The sequence below is a fragment of the Sus scrofa genome, chromosome 8, assembly GCF_054392235.1.
Source record: "Sus scrofa isolate SSC_HxYL_T2T_F1_AM1 chromosome 8, Sscrofa_HxYL_maternal_Yorkshire_Landrace_v2.0, whole genome shotgun sequence".
NCBI lineage: Eukaryota > Metazoa > Chordata > Mammalia > Artiodactyla > Suidae > Sus > Sus scrofa.
In genome coordinates this window covers 131,040,001-131,053,021 of record NC_139390.1, presented here as the reverse complement: position 1 = coordinate 131,053,021, position 13,021 = coordinate 131,040,001, and the positions used below count along the sequence as shown (strand labels likewise).

The window sequence follows — 13,021 nt, the reverse complement described above, 5'->3', positions numbered from 1 at the left end:
AGGCTCCACAGTGGTACCACAAGTTATTTTTAGACGTGAGAGTGAAGGGAGCATTGAAAGCAGGAGGCGGCTTAAAATCCATCTGAGAAGTAGTTAGAGCTTCAGCGACCCTCTTCCATTCCCTACAGGGTGGTTACATTTCTTCCTCACCCCCCCTAGAAGACGAGAAGAGTAAATCCAATATGCATAATAGCACTGAGATGCCTTCCTTATTTCCCATCTTCACAATTAAGGTGAGAGACTACAGGGCACCAGAGAGGGCGGCAAGGGCACCACTACTGCACACATTCAGGGGGCATTTACACTGAGTGACACTGCCACCCCCACAGCTTCCGGAACTCAGTGCAGCCTGCCTTATGCCGTCTGTACTCAGGAATTTGACCAGGTAAAGAACAAAATCCAAACACAGGGGCATTAGATGTTTCTCAGTGAAACAGCCCTGCAATATTGACCTACTGGATGGCCAGTAGTGCTAAGGCATTTATGCAGGCCGACATGTAACACATAGCTTTAAATACAAGATATTAACATGAACTATATTAAATTTCACTTGATTTTTGGAATTTAACTTAAGGATGAGCGCCCTATTTTATAGAAATAATAAACACCTCTTGAGATTAATCTGTGATTGGATTAAATATTTGCTTAATCTAGTCCAGTCTTCTCAAAGTGGACGCTAAGCATCACCTAAGAATCACATGGAATCTTGCTGAACGTGCCCTTCCCATGGCTCGCTTGAGACCCCTGGAATCAGAATCGCTGTGGGTGGTCCAGGATTCTGACTTAAACATTATCCTCATGCATTGCTATTGATGTGTCTTCTAGAGATTAAAATACAAGGAACTGCTGGAGAAAGATACCTCTGATACAAATTTGAAAAACTGAATGAAATATTAGTGTGCATGATTGGAGGGAATTCTGATAAATTGATCTGAAACTTCCTGTTGTGGTTCAGCAAACCCAACTAGTATCCATGAAGATGTGGGTTCGATCCCTGGCGTCGCTCAGTGGATTAAGGATCTGGCGTGGCTGTGGCATACGCCAGAAGCTACAGCTCTGATTTGACCTCTAGACTGGGAATTTCCATGTACTGCGAGTGTGGCCCTAAAAAGACAAAAAAAAAAAAATTAAAAAAAGTAAATAAATTGACCTAACATAGTTAATTGATTTTTTTCTTCAATTATTATACTGTAAGAACCCAACTAATTAGCATAATAGAGCGAGTCAGGAGAAATCATCACAGATCATCTTCTACACTCATTCTCAGACATAACCAGTAGCTGGAGGCACTAATTTGTAGTTAAATAACAAATGCACACTGTACACACCTATTGTGTACACTGCACTTCTGATCTAGAATTTCAATTTTTAACCCAACATCTTTTAGATAATATTTGTATTGAAATTTTATTTAGCTCTAGGCAAACTGGATGTGTTGAGAGATTTTTAAATCAAAAACTGCTCAGAGTGACAATTTCAACAGTGACATAGCATGTGTGAGAGCTCTTACTGTAACCTCTAAAACCTAGTAGGTATTAATCCATGCCTCCTTCTTGAGTGTCATTACTTTGCAAAAGTAGTGGTAAAGAAAATACGAAAACTCTCTCAGTGATGTGTTATGAAACATTGTCTTACTATTTAAAAGGTATATGGTAAGACTTTGGCAATAACATTAGCTAACATCTATCAGGTATTACTACATAACATACACACTCTCGGCTCTTAATGTGAGGTAGGTACTAAAGATTATCTCCATTTCGATGATGGGAAAATGAAGCATAGTGAGATGATTTGTAAAGTTATTCGCTGTTAACTCGCTGGTAAACAGTAAAGACTGCTTTTGAACCCAGAAAAATCTTTCTCTAGACATCATGTGTACTATCGTGTCTTGCATTGAAGATGTGGCATCAGCACTTCCGCTTGTGGAAACTGATAAGGAAGATGTATCTTTTGAAATTTATCTTGAAAACTGAGTTTTCATCTTCCTGCTCAATTTTGCAGGTTAAATGTTTCGAATGATTTCTTAAAAAAATACATGATATACCTAAAGAGGACGCCTGAAGTAAAGAGACTAGTAGCAAGTTGGAGGGCCCAACAGTCTGGGTTTAAATGTTAGCTTCATGATTTATTAGCTGTGTGCGGTCACTTAAACTTCGAGTCTTAATGTTCTCAACAGAAAATGGGAATGATAGTATTTACCCATAATAGTACCATGCAGCCTAAAGAGAACTTATGTACTAGCGTCTTATCAGACTCGTTGCACTCAATCAATACAACTATTTTGACCTTATGTGTAAACTTACCCTAAAAGGATTATATATATAGAACATACAAAATTTAGTATCAAAACATCAGAATGTTTTCTGTTTAAATCTTTAAGTATCATGAGTACTTAAGATTTTGTTTCATATCATTATTTGGACGCAAGACTGTGGCTGGGCTATCCCACAGATACTTAAACTCTGACTCTTTCTTCTTTTCAGCAAACTTCCTTGATAACATGCTTTTGCGAAGTTCAGGAAAATTAAATGTGGGCACCAAGAAAGAGGATGGTGAGAGTACAGCCCCCACCCCTCGTCCAAAGATCTTGCGATGTAAATGCCACCACCACTGTCCAGAAGACTCAGTCAACAATATTTGCAGGTTGGTCAAAGCAATTATTTAACTCTAGTTTTAACAGGAGGTCATCCTTTTTGGACCATAGAATTGTAGGCTAGTGTTTCCAAGAACACATTTTAGGAAATGGCACCTAACTCCATTAACTCATGGAGCCGCACCTCTATGTACAGAAGTATTGAATTGCATTTTGCCCTGAAATGCGTTCTGAGATTCTTCTTCCTCCACACATCACATGTGCACACAGAGCACGGATCTCAAGGTCTTTGCCAAGGAGCAAGAACCAGTTATTTTCTTGCAAAAGACTTCGGCCCTGGACAGCAGGGGGTGTCCAATGTGTGGGGGTTTTGTTTAACAATTGATTATGTCACATTGAGGCATGGTGGGCTGCAGTCAGGTTCTCTGTTGTGGGAGAGAGAAGCTTGGCGTGTAGGAGGAGAGAGGGTAGGATTTGAGCCTGAAGACGGGGAGATGTGACTGTGGCCTGAGGGGGTGTCTAAGCAGGAGGGCCAGTGGAGATTGTGTGATTTGATTTACGTTTTTGAAAAACTGTCTTTGCTGCAAAATATTAAATGTACTAGAGGGAGACAAAAGTGAATTCAAGGACAACAGTAGCCAGTAAGAGAGACAGAAAAGTAGATTCAAGGACAACAGTAGCCAGTAAGAGAGACAGAAAAGTAGATTCAAGGACAGTTCATGTTAGAAGTTAAGGAACCTTTTTACCTTCATTATAATATCTATTATACTCCTACATTGCTTCATTGCTTTAAAAAGACTGAATTTTCATTTCTCTTCCTGTTATGACTGTCTCACGGGCAGAGGTTCATTTCTGAAAGCAATAAAGAATTCACTTGGTTCATAAAGGAAGAATTAAATCACCAAAGCTGTTCTTGCTATGCTTGTCCATTGAAATAAAACCAAATAGTTGTGAAACTGCTATTCAATCATAAAGGATTTGTTTTTTAAAGTTAAAAAAAGTTCGCGTGAGAGGAGTGATCTTGGACCAGGGTGATGCTGGTGCAGGAGAGAGATGTGCTGGAAAAATGTTTAGAAGGAAAGTTTTATGTTCGTGGCATGGATACGGAAGGCCGCCAGGAGGGGCTTCATAAGTTTGCAGTGTACACTGATGTGCATATTGCAACCTTTGGATGATGGACGATGAGGAAAATAATCAAGTTTCAATCTGAACATGCCAAGTTTGCGGTTTTTGACACATCCAAGTGGAGATCTCAGGGACTAGGCAGTAGATATGGATTTGGAGCTCAGATAAGAGGATGGGGAGAGAGTGTTGAAAGGGTAGAAGATGAGTCAGTTTTTGACGTGAAATAAGCAAGCTTCAGAGCACAGTGGCTTACAGCAAAGGACATTTATTTGTTCCATTTCCGGGTGTACCCATGGACTGCGGCTGCGCTGGACGCTGCTGGGCTGGTGGGCGTGGCCTCAGGCTGCTTCCTGAGTTTAGACCCGTTCCCAGGGTTTCTTCATTCTTCTCAGCCCAGCAGCTGCAAAAGGCCTGTTCTTTTTCCAGTGAATTTGAAGAAGCAACTTCTTAAAGCTTCTGCTCGCGTCATGTCCTCTAACATTCCATTTTCCAAGCCAAGCGACGTCTTCAAATTCAAAGTCAAAGGGAAGCAGTGGTTAGGGTGTGGCGTGAAGAATTGAGAGCAATAACAGAACAATTCAATCTACCAGCAGAGGACTGAGCCTTAGACTTTAATGCTTGGATGAAGGAGGCTGTTTCCAGGATCCTCAGAACCACCAGTGAGTATGGTGTCATTGAAGCCAAGTTTACAAAGGGAGGAAGTAAGGTCAGCCGTGATAGATGCTGTTAGGAGAAGAACTGAAACACTGCAATCAGATTCATTGACCTTGAGGACTGAAGTTTAGAAATATTTAATGTGAAAGTAGATATGGAGGCCAGATTGGAATGGGTTATAAATTGTATGGCTTCCAACCTTTGATGTATGATAGCAAAACAAAACAAAACTAGCAGTCTAGAAAAATGGAACCCCTCAAAAAATTGTGAGTATACTGTGATAGTCAACATGCATCAGTTAACTTGAAGCCAACAGAAAACTAGTATTTGTTGAGCTTTTCACACCACTGGTGTGATTACTTTCACCCACTTTTAATCATCATAGCATTCCTATAAATAATGTAACATCTGTATTTTTCAGGTGAGAAATCTGAGGCTTTGAGAGGTTACTTAATTTTTACTAGGTTACTCATTGTTCATGCCCAAATGATTAAAACATTGTGGCCAAGATTCCAAAGTCCTGAATTTTTTTTTCTTTTCTTTTCTTTTTTTTTTCTTTTTGCCTTTTCTAGGGCCACTCCTGGGACATATGGAGATTCCCAGGCTAGGGGTCCAATCGGAGCTGTAGCCACCAGCCTATGCCAGGGCCATAGCAACACGGGATCCAAGCCACATCTGCAACCCACACCACAGCTCATGGCATCGCCGGATCCTTAACCCACTGAGCAAGGCCAGGGATCGAACCTGAAACCTCATGGTTCCTACTTGGATTCGTTAACCACTGCGTCATGACGGGAACTCCCCAAAGTCCTGAATTTTTGACGAATAGCTACCCCTGATGCTCAAAGGAGCAGAAACATTCACTCTTGAATAAAATACACATTGATTTTGCTAACACGGTATTGAGTCCAGTCGAGTCTCCTGTGAACTGAGATCAATCCTGTCTGAATCACAGGGCCTCCTTTTGTACCTGTGCCCTAAGACCTAAATAGATCGAGGCCCTTCTGCATCCATTCCTGTGAGCCCTCCAAATCAGTACTTCTCAAGCTATCTCTGGTCAAAGTTTTTTCTCTCCAATAAGCTGTGCACTAAACATTCTAAAGTACAATAAAAATGAATTAGAAAAAATAATTTAAAAATCACTTGCAGATTGCACGCTCCATTATTCTATTGGCTGTTCGATTCAGCAGAACTCAATGTATTGCTATACAAGTTTCCATTTCTGTGTTAACATTCTCACAGTAACTTGCAAGGTAGCACACTTTCAGTAATACTGCACTTGGTCTCACACTCCTGGTCAAACAGTTCTGAAGACAAGGGTGCATTTGCCTGAAGCTTAGCTAATGGCTGTTACGAGGCAAATCTTAGCCAAGCTGGGTGTGTCCTGAGTAGATCACATCCTCATGACTAATCCCTCTTTTGTAGAGAGAATAATCTAAAAAGTGGCCCAAATCAAAAGTGCATCATTGTTAAAACAGATGAAATGTCGCATGATAATTCAGAAGACATGCGCAAAGTCTAGAGGGTTTTTTTTTAAAAAAAAAAAAAAAAACAACAATAAAAAAAACTATTCATGAGTACCACTAGTCAGTTTACCAGCCAATACCAAGGCCAGAGTCATTCTTGGCCTTGATTCCTATCAGGTATAGATGTGGCTGCTTCCAAAATCCATGCCATTTACATTGCCTAGTGGATACATGTAGAGGATGCCTGCATGTTAGGGGAGATATGTAGTGCAAATATATCATGTCAAATGCAACATTAGAACCATTTTTAATATCCCTAGTTCAGAGTAAGGGATGAAGTCAAGGTCCTGTCTCCTTCAACAGAACATCTATCTTCTAAATACCTTTCAGGTGTTGCTTTGCTTTGTGTATCCCCCTTACTCCTTTTCCAGATTCTATTCCTAGGACCCCAGACTATCCCTGAGACTTTGCATGCCTTGAAAGCAGCAAAGTCTCCTTAATTGACTGTTTTTTTATGACTTTCACCATGCCAATGTTCTATCTTATTTTCCTGTCTTAGCAGGTGTAATCTCAGCCTTGTTTATTTTTTCTGTACATCATCTGCTCCCCTTGATTCCTTTGCTTTTGGACCTGACGTGGTCTGGGATCGTCGCTTTTCGTTCTTCTCTCATTACCTCCCTCTAGTCCTCTATTCTCTCATACAAGTTTATTCAGTTTAAAAACTTTTTTTTTTACTCCTTTTCAAGGTATTTTCAAATACTTCCTCATTTGCCTCACTGGGTTTTGACCAAAAATTCTCCTGCCTGGGGAGTTTTCAGGGTTTGTAGGTGTAATAAATCACATTGGATGTTTGCACAAAGATGTGCAAATGACACCAGGCTGCCTAAACGAGGGATTGGAGGAGAAGTCTCCAGATGTATCTTGAAGGGTCAAAGGGGGCAGAAGGGACAGCTTAGGAGCCTACTGGAAAGAACAGTGCAGAACTCTTTGCAGCTATACTGAGAGCACCACTGAGGATTTTTGAGCAGGAAGGAAGATGTGAGATTTATCAGGCCATGCTGAGCAGAGCCCTTACACAGAGCTTGTATTAACTCAGAGCTTCTGAGCCTCTTGCTGAATGTGGTGTTATGTGCTTTCGGACAGGCGCTCCTGACCCAGGTCTCGGAGTGACTAAAGTGAGCATTGTTTTCTTTCGTTTGTTTGTCTTCTGTTCATCTAGTTTATCCTCTGTTGCCCAGGCCACATGGACATTGAGCTTTTATTTTTCCTAGTAGAATTCTAGTAGAAGATGTTTTGTTCAAAGCATTTCACTTATGAGCAATGGTGGGTCCTTCTTTAAAACTTATAATTGGGTTGGAAGCGGATATGGTTTCAAATTCACTTATGAAGTCTTTTGATAGGGTATAACTGCTTTTGGGCCTCTCATTCCCCACAAATAATACGTAAATGGGCCCATTTGTTCTTGGACTTCTTAGAAAGCGAATCGTGTTGGGCTCTCTTTGCAGTTATACATAGAGATCCATTGAAGATATTTGAGCAACAGGGGAAAATGTAAGATGTATCTGGCAGTGCTGAACAGAGTGGCTTAGAGTCTAAAGACCGGAGAGGTCTCTAGAAGGATCTCAGAGCAGTCCAGGTGAGAGGTAGGGAGGGTCTGCACAGGGTAGGGGTGGGGAATGTGCAAATGCTTGTTTACTGTAATTGAGTTCAGAAAATCTTAAAGCTCATAGAAAAACCTGAACAAAAAGCCAAATCGCTTATATAGCTGCCAGAGAAGGATGTATGATAGCTGTATTGTTTTGAGGATAAAGAGGCCTCCCTCACACTGGAACTTTGTCATTAATGTTGTAACTTCATCTTGCTCCAGTGCTACAACCCTTCAGAGGAGAAGCCAGAGAAGGGGAGCAGTGATAGTCATACCCTCTTTCCCTCCCCCACTGTGGGAACCCACCCACTTAGGATGATAAGGGGGGACAAACCAATATAAACCATAGGATTCTATTACGCTCGTAATTACCTTTGCTCCACATTCCTCTTTGCTTTTGCCCCAGTCAGTAGGAAGCACTTGATTAGCTTGTGATTTATGCTGCTCCTGCTTGAAGTTGAATGGCTGTCTTTCGTAGGCTTGGTGGCCTTGGTAGACATTGAGCTCCCCAAAGTGCAGGCTGCATCTTCCTCACCCTGGCTTCTCAACATCCAACTCCGAGGCATGGTATGCGTGATAAGTGTTTGTGAAATTAACTACTGTTCACAAAGCTCATCTAAGCAGCTTTGAGCTGTTTTAGTTAACTGACTAAAATCCACATGATTTAAACGGCAACTCTGAAAGTTGTATCTTTGACTTGACTTGTGACTGAACACTTTGAAAACTTTTATTCCCTTCGATGTGAAATAGATATTTTAGGAGATAGTGTTCTCAAGGACCTATTTATGATGGACTTAAAACAAACAGCCTTTTCATATAGATTCTGACTAAAATTTAAAAGATTTTTGAAAGAAATTTAAGAATTCTTTTATTTCTCACATTCTAAAAAAATGGAATAGATAATCTGATGCAGTTTTATTGGAATAAAAATGGAATAAATAATCTGATGCAATTTTATTGGAATAAATAAATTGTTCAGTATAGAAAACTGTTACAACCAATGAGCAGAAGCAGTCTAGCATGTATCCATTTATTTAATCAGTTCTGATTAATGCCTTAAAATGTCCTGTCATTCTGATGGGGCAGCTCAGATAAACTCTTTTTAACTAATACTTTAGAAATTATTTTATAGTTACAGTAATCTTTATAAAGATCTAAACTAGTTCAAAGAAAACTCAATTGTGGTGGTTATGTTTCTAAATACCCTTAGGATTTGCAATAATGAAGCCTAAGATCTTAGTGGATGAATAGAGTTAAAGGGACCAAGACTTGGATAAACCTTATAAACACTGTACTCACTAAAATAAAACAATTAATAGGAGTACCTTAAAGACCCTGTCAAACCAACTTTAGACCTATTATGAAATTGGTTTCTAACCATTCTGTGTAAAACCAGTGAATGAGTTGGAATCCAGAAGGCTGTTTATAAATCCCTTTGACTCCACATGAGAACAGGCGTTCAGGTTCTGGATGCATATCCCCCTAAAGATGGTCATTTGTTCCCATCTCTTGAGGCAGTTTAGCCCTGATGATCTCTCAGGATGTCCCAGGCACGCCTATGCTTTTGGATTATTGGGCAGACCCAAAGGTTGTAACAAAAGTTTTGTTACCATGACTTTGACCTCTGTGACCTTTAAATTTTCAAATGCTTTGCTTTTTCATGAATGAGCATCGTATTGAGAGGCATTCATTATTGATGACGGATCATCTTCACGTGCAGCTGTTCTGTCAGTTACTTTTCCTATAACACAAGGGCAGCATTTTTGAAATGTTACATCAATTGTCTTCTTTTTTTAAATTAAAATATAGTTGATTTACAGTATTAGTTTCAGGTGTACAACATTATGATTCAGTATTACAGATATACTTTATTTAAAATTATTACAAAATAATGGTTACATTTTCCTGTGTTATACATTCTATCTTTGTAGCTTATTTATTTTATACGTGGTAGTTTGTATCTCTTGACCTCCTATTCTATCTTGCCTCCACCCTCAGTCAGTTGTCTTTTTTAATTTTTAAAAATTTTTTTTAATTTCTTTTGGTCTTTGTCTTTTTAGGGCTGCACCTGAGGCATATGGAGGTTCCCAGGCTAGGGGTCCAATCGGAGCTATAGCCGCTGGCCTGTGCCACAGCCACAGCAATGCCAGATCCAAGCGTGTCTTCGACCTATACTGCAGCTCACAGCAACACCGGATCCTTAACCCACTGAGCGAGACGAGGGATCGAACCCGCAACCTCATGGTTCCTAGTCGGATTCGTTTCCACTGTGCCCCAACGGGAACTCCCACTTGTCTTCTTTTAAAGTTCATGATCATTACTGTAATCACATGATTCATCCTGCATTTATGTACATTTACATCTCACTACATTGAGTTTTGTTTAGAATTATTTCAACTTTTGTTTCCTTCATGATTCTTCATCTCTTCTTGTTATTGCTGTCAACACTCTGGGAACAACAGAGGTAATAATCTACGTAAAACATTTAAAAACTAAGCTTCAGTATGGCCACCAGCAGCAGAATGTTGAAATAAGCCACTGGTAAGAGTTGAATGTCTTTTGTGACATTCAGCAGCCGTCTGTTTGTGGCAGGTGACGTTGATCAGCTTTGACGCCAGAGCGTAGTTGTGTTTACATTTGTGCTTGCTCGAGAGTTGAACGTTCTCCAGTAATTCTTAAGGCTCTGTAATTGTACTGCTAGTTTCTCGTTAGTGTCCCTTACTAGCTAGCAGTGTAAATAAGAAGCTTATAAATTATTTTTGTGTTGTTGTTGATAATATGCACGCCTCTCCTTTTTGTCCTCAACGAAATATTTGATTTCCCATTCAAATTTATGACTTAGGGACACTGATTCTTTTCCCCAGAGTCTCTCTCCCTTTCTGTCCCCTCTTTTTAAAATTTATTTTTGTTGAAGTAACACTGGTTTTTGGAATTATATGTTTCATGTGGACGGCATTTTATTTCTGCTTCTTCATACACTACAGTGTGCTTTCTACCAAAAGTTTAGTTTCCGTTCCCTTTTTATATTTTTAGTTTCCCCCTCTTCACAGAGAAGGGAGTACATTTTTAAAGCTGGGATTTACTTCTTTAGATGTTTCTTTACGTTTCCCAGGACCTCACAAGGGTAACATCCAACAGCCTTACCAGTTTTTTCGATTCTTGTAAGTTGCCTGAAAAGTACATTTCTATGTATTTAGATTTTGAGTGAGAGGACCTCATGATTATGAAGAAATTCATTTTATTTTAGGTTTACCAATTCTATCAGACCTTTCCAGCTGCTCTATGATTTCCTCATGTCAGAACCTTAAAACGACTTTATTTCTAATACTTGCATTTTACTTTTGTTGAGAAATGTCAGATGCACACATAGACTAACTGAGGAAGAAAGGAATTTAAAAATCACATGGATGTTGTTTAGTTATTATTGTTTAAAGTGAATTTCCAAGCGACAGCTATTTTATTTGTGGCCTGCAGCCTTTACAAGCTTGAGATTTTCCTAACAATTTCAGTAAATTGGCTAAAAAGCCCCCAGAAATTCAGAGTGTGGGCTAGTCAGGGGCAGTCTTTCTTCTACAAGAATATTCATGCGTTTGACCTTCGTTTAACAGAGAGATTTCTTATTGGCCCTTCCTCACCATTCATTCGTATGTTTGACCTTGACTGTGCAGGTTCCTGTAAACTGAGGTGTTTGAGATCACTTGAGGCTTATAACAAGTAAGCAGTTCTAAGGGTGTTGATGATAATGGGAGGGCTGGTGCTGCTCCCTCTACCACAGCGTAGATAACACACAAGTTGTGGCTGACACCGTGCTCAGAGCTTTCTTCCCCTGACATTTTAGCACTGCGTGGTCACATCTGTCTTGGACCCTGAGCATGCATGTTCAGGAGAAAAATCTGGCGATATCGTGTAGTGCTTTATTTCTGCGTACACGCAGGGGTGGCTTATGACTTCTGCTAGGAGTCTGCTGGCATTCCTCAGTAATGTCTGTTTATAAATAGTTGTATTTATATTTTAGGTCTTGTTTTTCAGTTTTCGTCCCAGGAGGGGCTTTTGGAAAATGTGTGGGAATGAAGTAAGCAGTTGCTGATTTCAGGCCTGATTCTGTAACTGTTTATGACCTTACAAAAGTTTGTTAGACTCCCATAACTTTACCCAATGGTGAAAGAGAATCTTCCTTCCTGCTGTTGTTGCGAGGATGGACTGATGTGGACTAAGGGAAAGTTCTGTCATCCCTCATCACCCCACACCCAACTTAAGACTGGCCTGGCTACCACAGGGCCTGGTGTTCTGCGGCGCCAGCCCTGAAGCGGAGGGTACCGCATGGCAGAGTCTTCTTAGTCACCTCACTTAGGCTGCCCTAATCCCAACGCCTCCCCTTCTTTAGTCTGTGCGCCTTAGTAAGAGAGATTTCACTACCTCGGAGCAAGTAGAACCACAGTAAACCTTCACCTGTACAGATTCAACCCCCATCCTGTGCCTCTCAGTAGCTGTATGGCCCTTGAGAAATTATTCAAGGAACCTGAGCCTCAGTTTCCCCGTCCAGAAGGTACGCAGAGTGCTACTACCTTCCACTTAGAGGGGGTTTCTGGATTTGTGAAGGTGGTACCTGCGAAAGACCAAAGTGTTTAGTATTTGATGTATGTGGTTATTAATGTATATATACTATATAGAAACTTTGGATCCTCCTTCTTTCCCAAGTTTCTGGACAGAGGAGAGATTGCTGAGTGTTTTATGAAAACTGAATCAACTTTCCTGAAAGGAAGTTTGGGAATTCTTTAAACAGATTCGTAACCTGTCATGACCATTGACTTTCTTCTTGTTTGCAATGAAACAAGTGATAAACATCTTCATTTCCTTTTACCCTAGACACACACACACAGGCACACGCACTTACTTTGCCTGTTTGGTCTTTAGCACAGATGGATATTGTTTCACAATGATAGAAGAAGATGACTCTGGGATGCCTGTGGTCACTTCTGGATGCCTAGGACTAGAAGGCTCAGATTTTCAGTGTCGGGTAAGGAAGATAACCTTAAATTCTACTTTGCAACCTTTCATTGGCCAGATTTCAAACACCCAGGTTCCAAACGAGATAAAACAATTATTGTTTTTTAGACTATGTAGTTTTTAGTAATTTGGAAAATAATTTGAAAATTCCTATTAGATCACTTCTCCCTTCATTTTTTCTTTCCTTCTTTCTTTTTTTTTTCCCTGGCTGTGCCCATGGCATGTGGAAGTCCCCAGCAACCAAAGCGGCTGCAGCCACAGTGCCAGGTTCTTAACCCACTGCGCTCCAAGGAAACTCTCCTCCCTTCGTTGTGAAATCAAATGTTCTTTTTATTTTTGCTCTTCACTTCTGACTTAGTGACTCAGATCATCCTGCTCCGTTTGGTTAGTTGGGTTAAGCCACACCTTCTTCCTGTCTTTATAGTGTGGCACATTGGTTATTAGAAATAGAGTAATTTTGTTGAAATGCGGAAGTTGTAATAAGATAATGCATGATAATTTGAAAGACATTACCTAAACCAACATTTTCCT

The 13,021-nt window shown here is 40.2% G+C and overlaps 1 protein-coding gene across 50 annotated transcripts in view; it reads left to right on the top strand.

The window, feature by feature from the left end:
* Positions 1–13,021, top strand: part of BMPR1B (bone morphogenetic protein receptor type 1B) — a 500,524-nt gene that overhangs the window by 440,584 nt on the left and 46,919 nt on the right. For 41 of the 50 annotated variants that reach the window (XM_084970829.1, XM_084970831.1, XM_084970830.1 and 38 more), the window contains 2 exon segments: positions 2,484–2,643; positions 12,398–12,500. In XM_084970829.1, coding sequence (XP_084826955.1) covers positions 2,484–2,643; positions 12,398–12,500 — 263 coding nt within the window. 50 annotated transcript variants of the gene reach the window in all.